General features: G+C 44.7%; 1 protein-coding gene across 4 annotated transcripts in view; it reads right to left on the bottom strand.

Moving 5' to 3' along the window:
- LOC147621389 (coiled-coil protein) overlaps positions 1-19,612 on the bottom strand; it is a 181,092-nt gene extending 161,480 nt beyond the window's left edge. For 3 of the 4 annotated variants that reach the window (XR_015269822.1, XR_015269821.1, XM_086824148.1), the window contains exons 1-6: positions 19,180-19,486; positions 18,400-18,991; positions 18,122-18,289; positions 6,975-7,049; positions 6,743-6,821; positions 4,755-4,819 (exon numbers count right to left, since the gene is read on the bottom strand). Coding sequence is in view for 2 of the 4 variants with exons in the window: in XM_086824148.1 (XP_086680274.1) it covers positions 4,755-4,819; positions 6,743-6,821; positions 6,975-7,049; positions 18,122-18,289; positions 18,400-18,492 (480 nt within the window). In the remaining 2 variants the exon portion in view is untranslated. Of the gene's footprint in view, positions 1-4,754; positions 4,820-6,742; positions 6,822-6,974; positions 7,050-18,121; positions 18,290-18,399; positions 18,992-19,179 lie in introns of all 4 variants that reach the window. The other variant, XM_086824147.1, reaches the window with a different exon arrangement.
- Positions 19,613-20,393: the final 781 nt, after the last annotated feature.

Raw genomic sequence — 20,393 nt, forward strand, 5'->3', positions numbered from 1 at the left:
TCCCCTTGGATATCCAGTGTGAAAGGACACTCTATCTATTGCTTTTGTACTTTCATATTATTGATGGATGTGATATATGTGGAAGGTTGACTCTATCACCTCCACTGATTCTCACTCTCGACATCTGTGTATTGTGTCCATCTCCATCTGTGTGTGGCTGTCAGCTGAAACCCTAACAATCTCTGTGTGTGGCTGTGTCTTTCCAAAATTTGGTTCAGAGCTTGGTATGCTTCTCTTGGTGGTGGGTGGAGAGCTCATGTTCATGCACCTTTGCTCATCAACTTCTGTTTGTGGCTTCTCTATCGGCACCTAACGGCGCTCCTTGAACACCTCTGCCCATCGCCACCACCCACGGGCGTCACTAGTGCCCACTGCCGCCCAGCCCAGCCGGCCGCTCCTCCCCTTTTGGGCAGAGCTTAGCGTTGCTGTGCAGCAAAAGAATTTTGGGGGTCACAAATTTTGGGGCTTTCTGAAATTCATGCAATTGAGCACAAATTGGGGCCAAAATTGTATGCAAAATTTGGGGCTTTTCTGTTTGGAGCATGTATCACGGTTACAAAACAGAGATTTGACAAGTATGTACACACATTGAGTTTTTTTGGACACGACAAAGAATGTAGTGCAAGAATACTCTTGCTTGAGGTTGCACTTTTGCAAGCAGAAAATTTGCACATGAACATGGGGTGGGGCACGTAATTGGTTCTTGGTTTACCTATAGGTATTAAAGTGTGGATTCTGACATCATGGCTCAAAATTCTAGAAATACATTTGATGTGCTATCCCAAGAGGATAAGCTAGATGGATCAAACTACTCCCTATTGAGGTTCATGATTCAGAATCCACTCGTAACCAAAGGGCTTTGGGGCATTGTGTGTGGTGATGACACACACCCAGCTACCTTGCAACAAGCAACACCACCTCAAAGGGGAGCTACTCAAAGAGCTCCAAGAGCTGAGGTAGAACATCGTGCTCCTACACAAGAGCAGAGAAGGCGGGATTCCAGGGATGCACAAGCCATGTCTTTGATGGCTCTTTCTATCAAAAGGTCTATCATTCCGCACATTTGGTCCTGCAAGACAGCAAAGCTTGCATGGGACACTTTGGAAGCAATGTATCAGGTGTGCAAGTAGGCAAGAGAGTTGCCTACTTGAAGAGGCAATTGGATACTCTTTCTATGGATGAGGGTGACTCTATGACAGGTCACCTCACCAAAGGAAAGATTTGCAGGAACAGTTGCTGAACATTCATGAGGTTATCCCAGACAAACAGCTGGTCATAAATACTTTGCATTCTTTGCCTCCCTTGTATTTGGGCTTTCAAACCTCTCTCAATCTCTCTATGAGAGGAGGTGATGAACTTGTCACTTTTAAAGAGTTGGTGGGTTTTCTCTTGCAGGAAGAACAAACAAGAGTAAATCTATCAAGCAATCATGGTGGTGACTAGGCATTTTCAGCCAAGGACAAGGGAAAAGCAAAGAGCTTTAAGCATGCAGGACACCAGTCCAATAAGGCTGGTCATGGACAGCCCTCTTCTCGAGGTGATATGTCTGAAAAAGGGGATGCCAGCAAGCACAAAAAAAAAGGGCAAATGTCACTACCATCAAAGCCTGGCCGTTACATAAATGAATGTAGAAAGCGGATGGCAAAAGAGAAAAAGAAAGATGCAGGTAATGCAATAAAGCTACCACTTCTAATGACAAAGCAGAGCAGTCTGCTAATGTAGTCCATGAGGAGTGGACATTTTTGGTTACATGCAATAGTGACACACCAAGTGCTACAAAACAGGATATGTATTTGATTCCATTCCACTGTAAGGATGTAATTTGGTATTTTTATAGTGGTGCTTCGAGCATATCACTTCTTGCAAAGATGTATTTCAGCACTTGGTTTATGCTTCTGATGGCCGCATTGTATCATGTTCAGATCATTCTACTTATCCAGTGAAAGGAATAGACAAGGTCATGCTTGTTGCAGCCAATGGTGCAAATGTATGCATGACAAATGTATTGTGTGTTCCAGGGATAAAGAAAAATCTGCTCTCTATCTCAACCATAACCAATCAAGGTTTGGTGGTTGAATTTGAGATAAGAAGTGTTTGGTCAAGGACCTTGCAAGGGGTTATGCTATAGTCACTTCTGAAACACTTTGCCTTCTCGCAGCTCCATGTCTTGCTTGCTTCCCCTCTGTTCATTGATCCAACATGCCTCTCCCTTCCGTGCCCTTCTCACCTCTACTGTGGTTAACCAAGTTCTCTCCACTGCAGTTCTTAAACCTGCATTAGAAGGTTCATCACAAGTTCACTATCATGGATTTTCCTAGATCAGTGATCACCGTTGAGAAATTCTCTCGAGCAAATTTTCCAACATGACAAACCAAAGTGAGGCTTATCCTCATGAGAGATGGTTTGTGGAACATAGTCAAAGAAACAGATGAGAAGCTCAAAGGAGCAGCCAAAGCATGGGTGGACCACAATGACAAAGCGCTTGCCCATATTGGCTTGGGTCTTGCAAATAATTTGGTACATCACATTGCCTTTGACAAAGCTGCAAGGGAGGTATGGAACAAGTTGGAAAATCTATTTGGCAACAAAACTAATAGCTCCAAAGTGTTCTTAAAACAAAATTACTATACATCAAAAATGAAGGAGCATGACTCACTTCAAGAACACTTAGCACTATTAGTTCTTTGTTACAACTTGGTGCCGTCACTGCCAACATTGATGAAGATGACAAGAAGGCTGTCCTCTTCTATAGTCTCGAGGACATAGACAAATTCAAGGAAGCGCTTTCTACAATTAGAGTGTCTAGAGAGATGACTTATGACAAGATGATAGCAGTCTTTCTTGATGAAGCCAGGAGGTCACAGGACAAAAACACAATGGTCCTCGACATGGAGAAAAGCTTCTTCTCAAAACAAGAAGCAAATTCACAGGCAAGGCAGTGAAGTGTACCTATTGCCGAAAGGTAGGGCATATTGAAGACAAGTGCTTCAAGAGAATGGCCAAGGAATACTGACATGCAATGGATTGGAAATGTGCCAAAATTGGCAGTCATTGGCTGACCATCAACGTACACACATTGTGGTGTGCTGGTTGAGGAGCAGCAGCACTGCATGTGGAACTGTCCCCTTGATCTACCCCTTTGCCGTTGCTCTACCATGGATGATGGTGATCAAGCCTGTGGTACCATCACTCGAGATATGGAGACAACAACCATCATATCATGCAAGAGCAAAACTAAATTATCCATGTCTATGCAACAGACACTGCCCAACACTAAAAAGAAAAAAAATAGTAGGTCATTAGAATTTTTGTAGAGAGCACATTACATAGTGTGAAATAAAAATAAGGTAAACACTTGAAGAAAATACAGAAGCAATGAGGGAGAAGTGAGGAAATTTGTAGAGTGGGGAATACTACGCTGACAAGGGACTAGAGAGGTAACTTAAAGAGTGACTCTTGAGAAAAAGTATTTCCACATGTTCCGTAGCTACAATTGGAAGCACTCAAGTCGCACAGACTCATACTTTAAAATGATTAGCAGCCTTACACTTTTTCCACATTTGGTGTGCCAACTGTCCAAGGCTTTTGAGAATATTGGGCTCCTACTAGTAGTAGCCTAGTTGTTGTCCAAAATGAAATGTGGAAGCTGAATGTTTGTATTGTAATGCTACATCATTAATTGCAGTGTAGTCATGCTGCATCTCCTAACACATGGCCTCAACACAACCTTCACTGTGGTTCATTCAAGATCTTGCTCATTGAGAGGCATTGGATTGAAAAAAATTGCTTGTTTTCTTATGCTCTAACTGTAATCACGTTACAGAGTGTTGAGTTTGTAGCTCTTTAGATGTGTAAACTCTAGGGTGATAAAAAGTAGCATATCAATGTTTAGTTCCATAATTGTGGCCAAAGTAGTTCCCACTTCCAAAAATGCGTCACATTGATAATGTAAGATAATCTAGGTAAGTACAAAAAATGGCATTTCCGAAACAATCTAGTAGTCACAAAGGATGGGGACTGGGACGAAACAGGGACAGAAAACAATCTCAAACCATAAAACATAAACGGCTGGGAAACAGCATGTCTTTGATGTTATTTAGCATGAATGAAAAATAAAATTGAAAAACATTAGAAATGAGGGAAAACTTTGAGAGAAATAAAGAAAGAAACTTGGAGTAGGTGATGTTTTTGAGGATACAGAAGGAAGTCCGGGAAAATTTTGAACTAAGTGAGGAAAATTAGTGGGGGATATCTTGAGAGGAGATTAGGTGATGGGCACAAAAACTCCAGAGAAATAGTATTTTGCCCAACGTCTCATTACATGGCACTAGCCATAGCAGTTTGCAACGTGATCCTAGAGGCCAAAGTCCCTCAACTAAAACATCTTTGAAAGACTGTGTATTCGCTGGTGCACATGAAGCCATACAATAGCTGACCTTAAGGAATAAGCTTTGCTCTTTTTGTCACAGCTCCCTACATCATGTAAAGCGATCTTAATCATTTAGATTCTCTCTCTCTCTCTCTCTCTACTTGGTTAAGCCAAGAAGTTGGTCTATTAATGAAGTAAAAAGTTTTCATGCTCTTCAGTATTCAACGTTATCACATTCTTCAGTACTCAACACTATCACACTCCTTTACATTTCAGCAGTCAAAGATAAGCCTTCTAGGCATTACACGTGCAAAAATAAATTTGAAGCAAATAAGTGCTGTGTTGGAAATTGAAGTCACACTCAAATATATAGAGGGTCTTGTACCTTACAAATAATATTTGTTACTTTCAAATCCTTTTCCAGTTCCATAACTAGTTGCATACCCTTGACTGTGGGGAACAAAAAAAAGTTTATCAAAACAGGATTCTACAAGGAGGCTTCAGCTAGCATCAACCACATCAGCACAAACTACAAAGGAACTGACCAATTGACAAATACTAGGCAAGAACGGCTTAGTCCATGAAACGAATTTTCCTTCTAATCAATTCAAACGTCTGTGCCAGCAACAATGCACAAAATGGTTTCTCACAAAAGCAAACCCCAATGTCAAGACCACCAAAAGAAAATTTATAGATAAGACCCTTCCATGCGGGCAGACATTGGCAAAATGTGATATCCTAGTGCCAAATAACAACAGTCAGCAGAGTAGTGAGGTTAACAACGAAGAGTTAAGATCACTCTCTCCAAAGTACCACCAACCAGAAAAACTGGAAGCAAAACAAAAACAAAAGACATGAAAAGGACCTCGAGGACCAAAACATTTAGCAATAGCATTCATATAGCCACCCAGTCAGCCCATATTTTCTCAAGGGGTGACAAACATTGTACACTTCACAAAGACTTGAAGGGTGTAAGTTGTAACAAGGCTGTCACATGGCCTCTTACATTCGTACATGCTTGTTCTCAAATAAGAACAAAAAAGGCACGCAAGTGCAAGGTACAGGCTTGTTCTTGAGTGAGGGCGAGAAAACAATGCTTTGTAAGATGAAAGACCTGTGTAAATGAAATGTTTAGAAAGAGCTCTTTGTGTGCTCCCATCTGTCAGTATGAATGCTCCACGCACTAGGGTTGAATGTGAAAGTATGAAAGGCTTTCACACATGGACATTTCTTGGAGTTCTTATTAAGTGAGAACAAAAGGGACCATGTAGGACCGCGGTCATAGTCGGTGCCACCATCAACGGTGTAGACTCGGCCCATAGAGATGTATTAGAAACTGCTTCACAGCTACCCCACCTCCCATGGCCATCCGGGCTCCTCAGAAGCCCTGTTCGGGCACCGCAATATTAGGATTGGGTGTCAAAGAGTAAGGTCTACCTACTCCATGTGTGCACCGTTATGGGATAACGGTCCAGTGTAGCATTATTTGCCAGTGTGCCAAATCTAATCCAAACCACCTGGCCCACCATCCCATGTGGATACAAGGATGCCCGGTGCTCGGGCTACTCAACCATGGCTACTTCTCATAATGGGGGCCGTACAAGCATGAGCTAGCCAGTGCTTGGATATCCAACAAGGTCCGAGTTCAAATCCCTGCATGCTCCCCAATGGCATCCGCGCCATTTGGGGCCATAATTGTACAGCCTTCGGGCAAGAGACCAAGCCATCTTAGGGTGGGCACTCAAGTTGCTACTACAAAAGAATCTACTCAATGACGAAAAATAAAAATAAAAATTTTGTTGCTACAAGATTCATTAAGTTTTAAAGAAATGTTTGATGCGCATAGGCCAGGAGATGTAGTATCCTCTTCTTATTAGCAGCCCAGGATACTCCCAGATGAGTGGTAGCATGCTTCATGGCAGCCAGCCTCTCTCCGGTTGTTGTCAGCTTCTGATCTGAGGTAGGTCTAAAAGAGTTTTCTGAATGCATACTAGGATCTCCTTCCCGGAGCAAGGCAACCAGAAAAAACCAAATGCAGCCCCTAGAAAGTATCAAACATGGACAGATATCCTTGCTCTTTTTCCTAAATCACCAAATGAGAAAACAAAGATCGTGACAGATTTCCTCTTATTTAAGCCTTCGCATAGGAATCGGTCACTAACAGCAGACAACAACAAATAAAAGAGCAAAGTGTCTAAAGCTTGAGCGCTTGAATGCAAGGTAATAGGCAGGGATTGTGGCTCAGAACTAGGTAGAGGAATCAGAGAAGATGGACTGAGGAACCCCACAAAAGAATAGTAAGATTTTGGGCACATAGACGGAGGAAAGAAGGTGGAAGAAGAAAAACAATATATATTGGGTAAGGTAACGCACCCATCTCCTCATGATGTTCCATGACTTTCCGAGAAAGCTTTTCTGTGTTGAAATCAAGTTGCAGCAATCTTTGTGTGACCTGATTTGAACACATTAAGTAGAACAGATAAATCAGCTAGGCACATTAAGTTTTCTTGCCTGAGAAAAAAATCTACAGTAAGTTAAATTGTCAAGATCAATGGGGCAAAGTCAAAGTTTAAAAGGTGACATCATGAACACAATGACATGTTACCTTGCTTTCAAAGTACTTTTGGTCCACATCCTCAGCAGGCAAATTTTCCAGCATGTGTCTTACTGGATCAAAATCCTGCAAACGCAATAATGAAGATAATTGAAATAGGTTAAAATAGCAAGTGCATAGTGCTAGTCTAGTGAGTGGATAGGCTACCAGACAGCCAATGGAGTCTAGCACCATAAACTTATAAAACTTAGCATTCCAACATGTTATGGCGTTCCAAGTAGAGACCCAGCATATAAGCGCAGCCATGTGAGTAAATAAGACAGCTAGTGAGCAAGCTAAGGAAGTGAAAACTGCTCTGGTCAAATTCGAATTTGAAACACTCATGATCCATCAAAACTTGAAAGGCTGTCATGATACAAAAAGATACCAACCACAGAAGCAAATAACGAAAATACCTCTCCTTGAGCTCTGATACTAAATGAAGGCCATCTGCATAGAGGAAACGAGGGAAATGCCTAAGCCTTCATTACAATACAGCATGCCTCATAATGCTCCCTCGCACTGGTGCAACCCCAATCGTGATTTATAACCCAATAGCCCATTTCTTCTCGCAATGGTTTTCTATTCAGCACTTGGCCCAGCCTGCCCTCAAGATCTGTGTGGGTCTTCAGTAAGCCTGCATTCTCTTTTCCTCTTCAATGCTTAACACAGCAGTGGGTAGAATGAGTAGCTTGCAGTCTCTATTGCCATGGAGCAGGTCATCTTCTTGACCAAATGCTTTAACATGCGAGTAGTACCAGTGTTCTGGCTCACATGCCTTCATGGAGATAGACAAGTCTCTCTCCTCGGGAGAGGAGGAATACCTGAAGACCAACACATGGGGCCACTTTTCCATTTTCTTCACCACCAAATTGTAGGCACACCAAAAGAAACCAACTCTTCTGCAAAGTTATGCACCTTGCTCCACTATTTTTACCTGTTATTTAGACGCACAGCCACTACAACACAAAGGAGATAGTTACTATTAGCCATCCAAACCACAAAGGTGCCTCCTGCTTGCACTGACTCCTGCAAAGCCAAAAACCTATATGCCTAACCATGCGAATTATCCCCTGGAATGTGCAAAACACAGAGTCATGGCATAAAAAATCTTGGAATAATGCTGTAGTGGTTGTATTGTCTATATTAGATAATGAGCATAGACAACACAAAGGAGATACTTACTGTTAGCCATCCAAACCACAAAGGTCCTTGCTGCTTGCACAGACTGGCGCAAAGCCAACAACCTATATGCCTAACCATGTGAATTATCCCCTGTAATGTGCAAAGGGTAACAAACACACAGAGTCATAGCGTAAAAATTATTGGAATAATGCTTTAGTGGTTGTGTTGTCTATACTAGGTTACTATGGGGATGCTTTCATAGCAACGGAGGTAGCCAACCATGATTGAAGAATACCAATACCGGTATGATTGTGCTCGTATATCATGTCAACTTGCATGGGATGTGGACCACCGGCTGCAAAAGACAATCAAAAGCAAGCTGCTTACATCAAGATGGGTAGATGCCCTACAATGACCTTTGACCTCCTTTATACAGGGATGTGATGGCAAGTCGTATATTCAAGTCGGTCATCCATTTTCAGGTCATCAAAACTACCATAAAACATGTTCATATTAAGCCCAACTTGTGTCCCAACTATTGGACAATATCCTAGGCACCTTTGGGCACCTATTGGTAGGCTGTTGAAACTGCCCAAATCAGACCATTTTCTGCCCCTAATCTTGCCTAAGAGGTGGCTGCAAATAAGATTCAGGTCCATATGGCACTCTCGGATGTGATGCACACAACATCTCCAGCTAACCTTGAGCACTGGACAAAATGATGCATATGGCATCCCCCCTGCTAAACTTGGAGCACTGAAGCTCATGATGCACCTTTGCTCATGATGCATTTTTGCTCCATGCTCCTTTGCTCCTCGGGTCTTGTCCAATGGTAGACTTTGGCTCTGCTCCGAACACAAACTCAATCAGCAATAGAAACACTACTAGAGCTACTACCTCAAAAGCACATCACTGATAGTCTCATCCTCCTCCTCACTAGACTCAAGGAGACTCTCCTGAAGATCTTCGGGACAAACATAGAAACTACCGCATGTTGACCTCTATAATATGCGGAAGCTTCGGAGAAGGATCGGTACTTCAAAACTCAGAAATCAGCACTCTTTTCGCGACGGAAATTAACGCACAAACTGAAAGGAGATGTGCAGAAAATAGAGAGAGAAGGGGGAGATGGAGAGGACACAGTATTGGGTCCCAATTACCCTCAGTAGGGCCCCCACCACGGATGGTGTATTTGCTTTATTAGAATGATGTAAATCTGAAAACAAATACAGAAAACTTGACCTTTTCTTGGCTGGAAAATCCTGCCCTTGACCTTCAGAAGTCCACCCCTTTGCTTGGCAATCTCCTTGGCTTGACTCGCCCTTGATTGGCTTGAGCACTTGGTGAAAACTGAGATGAATGATGGGATTATGGCCTCCACTATTTATACTCCTCCTCAGGAGGAGTCGGCCAGCTGAAAAACAGGCTATGTCCCACGACTGGTGAAAATTCAGCAATAAATGCTGAATTAAATCCCAAAAAATACTGCCCTTTTTTCCTAACAGGCTGAAAGTGATGCGCTTGCTTCTGATTGGCTGGACACAACATTTTTGTCCACAATCCCAAGGCTGGGCAGCCTGTATGGGCTGCCCCCTACATGCCCTACAGCCATTTAAAGGCTGTATGCTCCTGAAAATAGCCTTATCTTTGCCCTAGGGCTGTCCCACAGCCCTTCCATGGCTGGTGGGTCCAGCCTGGGCCTTCCTGGCCCTCATGGGGATGGTTTCACACCATTCCCATGCCCATACTAAGCTCCGGGGTAGCCCTATGGGCTGGCCCCTTGTCCTAAACATAATCTACTCAGTGATCTGGCATCCGGTACCATACCAGATACACAGAACCACTGACATCATTCTAGAGGGAGACTCACAGCGCGGGCTGGCACTGTTTCATGTGCAGGACAGTGCACACCTGACCTTAGACTCCTGTGCAGGACAATGCACACCTGACCTCGGACATCTGAGATGGATCCCTGGCTGACTCGTCCCGAACTGGGCTCACATGGGACCAGTTCACCATCCCAGGTCTTGCACCTTCTGTACAGAAATGTCTACGTGGCATCCAAGTGCGGGATGCACGTGACATCCCCTTCTGCTTAACTTGACGGAAGCTGCATAGCCTCCAAATAATCCGTCAATAATGCCGGATAGTCTTCGAAAAATTCTTTGTCAAGCCATACCGCTTCATGAGTTTCTCGGTCCTGAGACTTCGTGAGGAACTATCGTAGTCTTCGGCCTGAGCCATGCTTGAAACGGTGCAGAAGGATCTGTTCTGGAACCATTACTTCTGCTTCATCAATAATGTCTGGTTTCGCTTCGTCTTTGACCTCTGAAGGAGGTGGACCTGCATATGGCTTTAACCAACCGACATGAAATACATCGTGCATAGTCCAACTCGGAGGTAGCTTTAATTGCATAGACACCTCATTAATCTTTTTCTGGATGGGAAATGCTCCGAAGCTCCTGAAAGACAACTTTGGGCATCGCTTGCCCACCTGCTTCAATCTTTGCTTCATAATCCAAAGATACACCCAATCCCCTTCCGAAAACTTCATATCCCTTCGGTCTTTATTGGCCTGTCGAGTGTAGGCCTCTTGCACTTTGGCCAATCTGTCTTTTATTGACTCTAGGATCTCCTGGTAAGACTCCGTCGTCACTCTGTTCGCCTCCGGTACTGAAGACGAAGTCCTGGTTAACAACGATTGGAAAGGTCTTCCAAACGCTGCCTCATATGGAGTCCTGCCAATAGCTGAAGAAAGAGAGTCATTCAAAACAGCTTGAACTAAAGGCAAAAACGATTCCCACTTACCTTGCTGATCGTGGACATAACACTTCAGCACATCAAAGGCCAACTGGTTGTATATCTCTGTCTGGCCATCTGTCTGTGAGTGGAATGCACTGGAAAAATTCAACTTAGTACCAAAATTATCAAACAATGCCCTCCAAAAATGACTGGTAAACTTGGCATCTCAGTCTGACACTATGGTCCTAGGAATCCCACCAATCGGGTACCAATGCCGAATGAATAACTAGGCAACATCTTCGGCGGTCACATTGGCCCTGCACGGAATAAGCATAACAAATTTGCTAAACCTATCAACAATAGTTAAGCACTGCGTATTACGCTTACTCGGACTGGGAGGCAGATTTGTGACAAAGTCCATCGAAATGTCCTGGAAAGGACCCTCGGGAATTGGCAAAGGCTGTAACAACCCTATCTTCTTTCCACGAGGAGCTTTCACCTTTTGACAAATGTCACAATGTTGTACATATGTAAACACATCACGCCTCATCTTTGGCCAATAGTATTGCCGTTCTAGTTTCTCCAGAGTCGAATTCATGCCCCTATGACCACCTGTAATGGCGTCATGGGCATCATGGAGAAGACCTGCCCGGAATGACTTCATGACACATAGTTGGCCTTTGTAGAAAAGCCAACCATCGCGTATCAGAAAATGGCATGGTCCTGTGGCATCCAATGCCTATTCCCACTGAGTACCGAATTCCTCGGAATCTGCGTACGTGTGCTTCATGTCTTCTAGTCCTGTACCAACAAGGTCAAGTCTAGTGGTCTGAATCGCAGATACTTGTCCCTTCCTGCTCAAAGCATCGGCCACTGGATTGGCCTTTCCTGGAAGGTACTCAATCATACCACCGAACTGCTGGAATATCCGACTCCAGCAGTGTTGTTGATCACTCCACTGTGCACTTGGCATCGTCTGAATCCAACGCAATGCCTGATGGTCAGTGCGAACCTCGAAGTCACGGCCATACAGGAAATGTTTCCAATGTTTCAAGGCCTGTATAACTGCTAGGAGTTCACGATCATAGACTGAGTAATTCTTTTCGGCGGGCAGTAACTTACGAGACATGTAAGCTACTGGATGACCATTCTGTTGCAGTACACCTCCAATTGCGATGTTACTCGCATCGGTGATCACTTGAAATAGTTCGTCCCACGAGGCAAGGGCTAAACAAGGCGCTTCTGACAAAGCCACCTTGAGGTTCTGGAATGCCTCCAACGCTCGTGGAGTCATTCGAATCTTTTGCCTTCTTGTTTTCACTCCCTTTAGCAGATCGGTGAGGTCTGCCGAGAGGTCAGAAAACTTGTCAATGTGGGTGGAATATGCCTGGCACATACCCACAAATGATCTAATGTCATAAGCTGTCTGTGGTACTTTCCAGTTAACAATCTCGACCACTTTAGCCGGATCCAGTCGAATGCCTTCAGCACTAATTATATATCCCAAGTAATGTACCTGGAACAGATAAAATTCTGACTTCTTTTCATTGACGTACAGCTCGTTGCTTTCCAGCAACTTAAGGACTTTCTCCACATCAATGTCATGCTGCTCAACTGTAGCTGAAAATATGAGTATGTCGTCCAAAAATATGAACACACACTCTCCAATCAACTTCCGGAAAACACACATCATCATGCGGTTAAATGTAGCTGGGGCGTTCGTCAAACCAAATGGCATGACCACAAATTCATAGTGGGCCCGTTCTGTATGGAAGGCTGTTATGGGGATGTCCCCCTCTACAATCCGTACCTGGTGGTACCCACTCTTTAAATCCAGTTTGGAGAACACCTTAGCTCCATTCAGCCTCTCGAGAATATAGTCAATTCAAGGCATTGGGAATCTGCTCTTGAAACCGAGAAGACCCATCTTTCTTCTTGACAAGCAAGATCGGTGCTGCAAATGGCGACACGCTGGGGCGGATGAAGCCAGCTTGCAACAATTCTTGGAGTTGGCGGTCCAACTCCGATTCCATTGCCTTAGAAAGGCGATACGGAAACTTGCTCGGGGGTTCCGAGCCTGGGAGGAGGTCAATCTTGTGATCCTCCGGTCTGGACGGGGGGAGCTGGGGAGGAAGATTGTCCCGAAGAAAAATCTTCTGGAACTTTTCATGGAGAACCAAGTACTTCTCGGAAGCACTGGCCACCGTTTGGGCTGTCTGGATGTAAATCATCGCACTCTGTGCGCCTTTCCTGACTGCTCGCTTAGCCTGCAAGTGGCTTATGAGCGGAAAGTTTGGAATACCTGGCTCACACTTAATGGTCATCGGGGTGTTTAACACATTCCGATCGATCTGGAACGTGTGCTTGTCCCACTTGACATCAGGAAGAAACTTGTGAAACCACTGGATACCCAAAATTATGTCTGCTCCTACAAGAGGGGCAACCATAAAGTCACGCACAAACTCTATGCCCTGAATCACTAACTTAGCACCTAGAGCTTCATACTTGACGCTCGTTGTCATACCTGTGCTAAAACCCTCCACCTGTTTGTCCACCAGAGTCAGCTCGAAACGGGCACACCTAGCGGCGGCCTGTTCCGTGACCACATCCTCCGTGCTGCCGCCGCTGTCAAACAAGACGACTCTCTGGCCACCTATGTAGCCAAAGGACTTGAGCAATTCGTTGCGCTCATACTCCTGGTCATGGGCGCCCTTCTGCTTATCTTCGAGCTCCCGGCTAATAATTGCTCCAACTGAAGCACCGAGGGTTGAAGAACTAGGGGTAGCCGCTGGGGTCTGTGTGGGGGCTGTGCTCACCATGGAAGCTGTGGAGGCGGCGGCAGCCTTTGGAGGCTTCTTCGGACAATCCCGAGAAGTATGTCCTTTCGTGGGACAAAAGAAACATCTACCCTCCTTCTTGTACTGAGAAAGCTCCTCAGCACTCAACTTGCCACCTGTCTTGCCTGCCTCCGCTTTCTGGTCTGGAGTAAGCTTAGACGCATTGTTCGAGTTCTTGGAGCCAGAGGCTCCCGGGCTCTGTCCTTGGGAAGATCCCGTCTGGTTCTGGCTTTTGCCCCCCGAGGTGTTAGCCCTGGGAGAAGCCGGCTGGGAAGTCTTGGGCTTGCCACCATTGTGTTTCATTTCTGCACTCTGCGCAAGCGAGAGTGCGTCCTTAAAGGTGGTTGGCCTAAACATACGCACCTCCCATTGGATTTGCGTGTCCAGGCCATACAAAAACTCCCCTTTCTTGTTCGTATCAGATAAGCCTAATTGCAGACACAAGGTCGAAATTTTATTGGCAAACTGAAGGACTGGTTGCGCGTTCTGACGCGCTCCCCTGAACTCGTCTTCGAGTCGCTCAAGGTAGTGGGGCAGTAGAAACCGCTGCTTAAGGTCGCGGACGAATTTGTCCCACCCATAAGCTGCCATACCTGCTATGGTGTGGGCATGAGCCCACTGAGTCCACCAAGGAATGGCCTCACCTTCTAAGTACCAACTAGCTAAGATCACTTTGTCAGTATCTGTTTTCCTAACTGCGGCAAAGTAAGCTTCAAATTGATGTAACCATGAATAAAGAGTTGTGGGATCAAGTTTACCATTATACTTACTAAAATTCATTTTCTCGGGAAAATGATTCGAGGGCGCCGCCGGTGTCAATCTGGCGTCCAAAGCTCTGAGGTAACGCTCGTATTCCACGCGTCGCATGGCGTCGTCTTCTCGTTGTCGAATCTCCAATGCACGCATCTGCAACTCAAGCAAGGAGCTTGGCTGCGGCTGTGACCCTGCGAGAGGGTCCCTATGACGAGGATCTGGTATCTGGGATACGGAAGGAGAGGGAGGAGGAGATGGAAAACGCGACGCTGGAGAGCGAGAACGCTCCTCCAGAGCCAAGATCCGCGCCTTCTGCTCATCCAACTTGGCTGTCTGGTCTGCGATTGCTCGCATCATCTGCTGGAACATGTCTGTGACACTCAAGCCTGGTGCCCTAGCTAGGCTGCCTGGTGCGCTCTGGTCCCATGGTTCTGGTTCTCTCTCGTCGCCGAAGCTCGCCATAGCAGGAAAATGCAATTCCTTTCCGGAACGCAATGTGACCATCCACTATCTGTGTGGGAGACTTCCGGAGGCTTCCGGAGGCTAAAAACCAACCGTCCTTCGAGGGACAGTAGTCACTCCGAAAGGGGTAGTCCACCGGCGTCTAAAAACCAACCACACGAGCGAGAAAATTTTCTGGTTTCCTTTGCTGAATCTTTGTCCTTGAAGTAGGCTCTGATACCACTGTAAGCTTCGGAGAAGGATCGGTACTTCAAAACTCAGAAATCAGCACTCTTTTCGCGACGGAAATTAACGCACAAACTGAAAGGAGATGTGCAGAAAATAGAGAGAGAAGGGGGAGATGGAGAGGACACAGTATTGGGTCCCAATTACCCTCAGTAAGGCCCCCACCACGGATGGTGTATTTGCTTTATTAGAATGATGTAAATCTGAAAACAAATACAGAAAACTTGACCTTTTCTTGGCTGGAAAATCCTGCCCTTGACCTTCAGATGTCCACCCCTTTGCTTGGCAATCTCCTTGGCTTGACTCGCCCTTGATTGGCTTGAGCACTTGGTGAAAACTGAGATGAATGATGGGATTATGGCCTCCACTATTTATACTCCTCCTCAGGAGGAGTCGGCCAGCTGAAAAACAGGCTATGTCCCACGACTGGTGAAAATTCAGCAATAAATGCTGAATTAAATCCCAAAAAATACTGCCCTTTTTTCCTAACATGCTGAAAGTGATGCGCCTGCTTCTGATTGGCTGGACACAACATTTTTGTCCACAATCCCAAGGCTGGGCAGCCTGTATGGGCTGCCCCATACATGCCCTACAGCCATTTAAAGGTTGTATGCTCCTGAAAATAGCCTTATCTTTGCCCTAGGGCTGTCCCACAGCCCTTCCATCGCTGGTGGGTCCAGCCTGGGCCTTCCTGGCCCTCATGGGGATGGTTTCACACCATTCCCATGCCCATACTAAGCTCCGGGGTAGCCCTATGGGCTGGCCCCTTGTCCTAAACATAATCTACTCAGTGATCTGGCATCCGGTACCATACCAGATACACAGAACCACTGACATCATTCTAGAGGGAGACTCACAGTGCGGACTGGCACTGTTTCATGTGCAGGACAGCGCACACCTGACCTTAGACTCCTGTGCAGGACAATGCACACCTAACCTCGGACATCTGAGATGGATCCCTGGCTGACTCGTCCTGGACTGGGCTCACATGGGACCAGTTCACCATCCCAGGTCCTGCACCTTCTGTACAGAAATGTCTACGTGGCATCCAAGTGCGGGATGCACGTGACAACCTCATCCTCCTCCGTACAAGGTTTGGAGAAATCCTCGTGCTCTTGTATATGCATCTTGGGCAGCTATTGGTCTTCAAAGACTAATACTTGTTCTAACTGTAACTCGACAGCTACCGACATCAAGACTTCCTAGGGATCTTTCACAAGTGTATACTCCATACTTTGGAAGACCATCTCCCATGCCACTTCCTGTCTTGGAAGCTCTCTCAAACATCCTTGGAAACTCCCTCCTCCTGAATTTCAACCTCGAGCCTTTGTGCCTTTGTCCAAGGGCTCTATGGATGTATAAACTACACCTCGTACTTGAATCTGTCTTCGACATTAAGCGAGCTTATACTCCCACATCTTCCATAAATCTCCATGCCACTCAAATTCTTGCATGACGAAGAACATATCTTTGGTCGTCTGCTCCCAAGCCTCTAACTCACGTTAGGAGTAGGTCTTCAGCTTGAGAACATAATTGGAGAAGAAAACGCACACCTAGATGGGTTGATTGTGTTGGGTATATCAGAGTCTCAGTGTGTGTACCCTATGTGTCTGTGTGAACAGCCCCTAAAAAGGCTTCTGTTCTTTTGTGTGTGAACACTCACTTATGTAAGTGAGTAAGAGTGTGTGAACCCACTCTTAGAGCAGAATAATATCTAGATATTATATACCTATTCGATGTAAGCTATGATGTCACTCAGAGGAGCCTCTAAGGCTATAAAAGCCTTGTACTTGGTGAAGCTTCCTACCATCACATCAATCAATCACATTTGAGTCGTGCAAACGTATCTCTCTTCAGTATTGTATCTTTCTCTCTATCACTACAATGGCTCTCTATCAACCGCCCTAGCTAAACTCACCTATCCAACCCTGGACCATCCAATGGTATCAGAGCCAAATTCAACGACCTCAACAACCTTCCATTTTTCTTTTGCTCGATCACTTGAAACCATCGATGGAGCCTCCATTAGAAATCTCGTGTATTATCGATACATTCACCAACCTATGTTGCTATCTTAGTCTGTTTGCCTTCCTTAATATGGGAGATGAGGAAGGCAGCACTAAAGAGGCACTATTGCCCATTTTCCTAGCAATTCACTAGTTTGACCAGACTTATCTATCTACCACAATTCAACCCTTGAGCTAAATTAGATGACACCACCTTATGCCATAGTTACAAGAAACAAGGAACAGAAAGGGGATCAGAACAAAAACAGAAACGGCAATGTCAACGGACTAACGAACATCTTCCCCTCACATCCTAGCACCTAATAGTAGGTGGAGGTTCATGCATAAAGGTATGTCTCTGTAATAGATAAATCTTCATAGATAAACCATCAAACCAAGATTCTATCACTTCTCTAGAGATGGAGAGCAGACTCAATCATGATGAAGGCTGGCACTAACGAGAACACACACACATGGTAGTTGGATGGGCAATTGCACCACTTTGGATAGAAAAATTTAATATAATCCAACTGGCCTAAGAGCTAAAAACTAGTGTGTATCTATGTCAGCAATCGCCTTGTTCAGTTCCAACCTCTCCTTGGATGTATGCTGAGAACCACAATGTGAGATTTTGACCTTGGCCCAAATCAATTTGGATAGGGCTGAAAAGGTATCATTTATAGCCTTATCACGTGTCATGTGCACCCTCCTTGGCACCGGGGTGCTTAATGGGGTCCATATGTTGCTCTCAAAATGTACTGCAAGAACATGACTCAGCATTACCAATTTATGAATAAATGCCTCATCCAAACCAATGTCCTAAAACCTTTCAACATGCGCGGCTGATACTTGGTTCCTAACAAGGCATTTTACATCCATCACAACAAGTGCAAAAAGACTGAAATTGGTAAACTCTATAAAAATTTGAAAGTGACTTCAGCGGTGTCAAAGTGACAAATTTGCATCATAAGTAGGCAGGGGGATAAAGAAATAATGAAGGCATTTTGACCTGCTCATAAAAATTGTCATCAAGCTCCTCAGGTTTCTCTCCATGAGGTCTTCCACCATAAACAGACAGAGATCCTCCCAAAGTTGATGGAAAATTCAGTCGTTCATGAGGTGGAAGTGCTGCAATAGTTCGCGCTACGGCAGCGGCAACGGCGACACGGGTCGGCACCTGCAGAGAAGTAATCAACAAAATTACAAGGATAAGATACTGGTTAACCAGCTAAAACAAAGAATTCCCATCCTGAAAACCTAACCTGTGTAGTTTCACTTTTGTAATACCTCAGGTTTGTCAGATGCAAAAGGCGTGATGCTGAGGGCCCTTCCTGACCTGACTGACTGCAAAAATTTCCCTCCAAGGCTCACAAGATCCATATCTCTGCTTGTCAACCTGGACTCTCAATTACAGCTGGGGGCCAAAAACGTACTGCAGAAGATGCCATCTTCACTCCATGGTATGTGTACTTGAGGCAGAGCAACATTTACAACTGAGTGCCTGCCTGCTGTGATCTGTGAATGTAAGGCGAGACATAAACAAATCTGCATTGCTTAAAAGAAATCAACTGCTGGTGCTGTTTTGGAAACTCCAAGTGAGGCCAGTCCTTTCTTCCCATGGCAAATCCAAAAACCTAAATACCGAATCCAGTTCGTGATCGTCGGTAGTAGCTCTTTACTTCAAAAAGTGTAACAAGAACGACATGTTATCAAGATCTTCACACTCTCTATCCAGTTACCTAGATTGCAAAATCCTCTCTACAAGGCTTGCCCTGGCATTTGAAACTCATATTTTCCTTTTCCTGATTGATGTCTATCACCGCTTACAGGGGTTATAATCCATGCTTAATGACCAAATTGATAATATGAACGGTTATTCCTGCCAAGATTAAGGCACAGAAAAGTGTATTTTGATAAAGATTTCAATATAGCGCACGCCATAAATTTCCCAACAGCAAGAAGGACAGGATATATGCGATGTAAAATTCTCTGCAAAATGCTGCAGACTTCTGCGGAATAGAAACAAAGAAATGGCGATGCCGGAGAAGGGAAAACCAGGGGGCGTACCTACTACAGAGATCGGAGACGCAAACCCTAAAATTCATCAGATCCCAACAATCTTCGTTGGTTTTTTCTGCTATTTTGCGCTCTTCTTCTTTCTCTTATGTGAACTCCAATCAAAAATAATAATGAAAGATTATTTTTTTTTATCTTGGGTTGAAAGTAGAAAGTACACACGTTATTGTCTACACACACGTGTCATCTCGCTGGAACTCCATTCTAACCATTACACTAACACACAATCGGCTAAAAAAATGGTGTCATCCCTCACGCGCAGGAGAGATTCGACCTCGGCACTCTCGAACTCCATTCTAACTGTTACACTAACACACGATCGACTTAAAAATGAAAGGTGGTTGCTTCCATGCATTTTGATGCACACACCATTACCTATATTCTCAAGATGTGAAGGAGATGTGCCAATGGTAGATTTGAACCTAAGTCTTCCTCGAGGGAGGATAGAGCAACTATAGTCAATCGTTGGTGGTACTACACCAACTTTTTGGAGTTTCACATTACACCTTGATGGAATTTCACACTAGACCATACCATAGGTGGGCTTGGGGCCCAACAAGTCTTTATGATTAATGAAGGTAATTACTTTTTTTACTAGACCATGAATGTAAAATTCCCAATTTTCTCTTGCGTGAGAACCTCCCCTCCCCACTTGTATATGTATATATAATGGAGGAGGAGGAGGTCAGTATATGTATATAATGGAGGAGGAGGTCAGTATATGTATATCTTTGCTTGTGGCATCCCAACAGAGCATGAACAATTTGGTATAATTTTAGCTCTCGAACTGTGTGGCAAAAAAGTAGTATCAAGAAGATAGCAAGAGGGAGCTTAGAGGTCTCACGAGAGAGTACTCCTCAAAGAGGGTGCCCTTACTCTCACAAGCCCACCTCCTTTGTTGTGTTTGTGTGCACCATTGCAGCCTAGTGGTCTCTTATTTAACTATGACTTGGGCATATCAGGCAAGGTAACCTCCATGGGATGATTTTTTGCTCAAGCTTTTCGGAGAGGTGTACAGAAAACTCCTTACATGCTTCAAGTCCTCACTCTACTTTGCGAGCCACAATTACCTCCCTTCTATAATCGAGGATGACAAGGAAGTATGGGTAAAGGGTGTCTTTCCTTGCAAATAGGTTTGTAAAGAACACAAGGTACAGGATGGGATGATGTGAAAAGACGAGGGAAAAGGTAGACTTCGTGAAGGC

This window comes from Cibotium barometz, chromosome 30 (genome assembly GCF_041138505.1).
Source record: "Cibotium barometz isolate CiBa-2024 chromosome 30, ASM4113850v1, whole genome shotgun sequence".
Classification (NCBI taxonomy): Eukaryota; Viridiplantae; Streptophyta; class Polypodiopsida; order Cyatheales; family Cibotiaceae; genus Cibotium; species Cibotium barometz.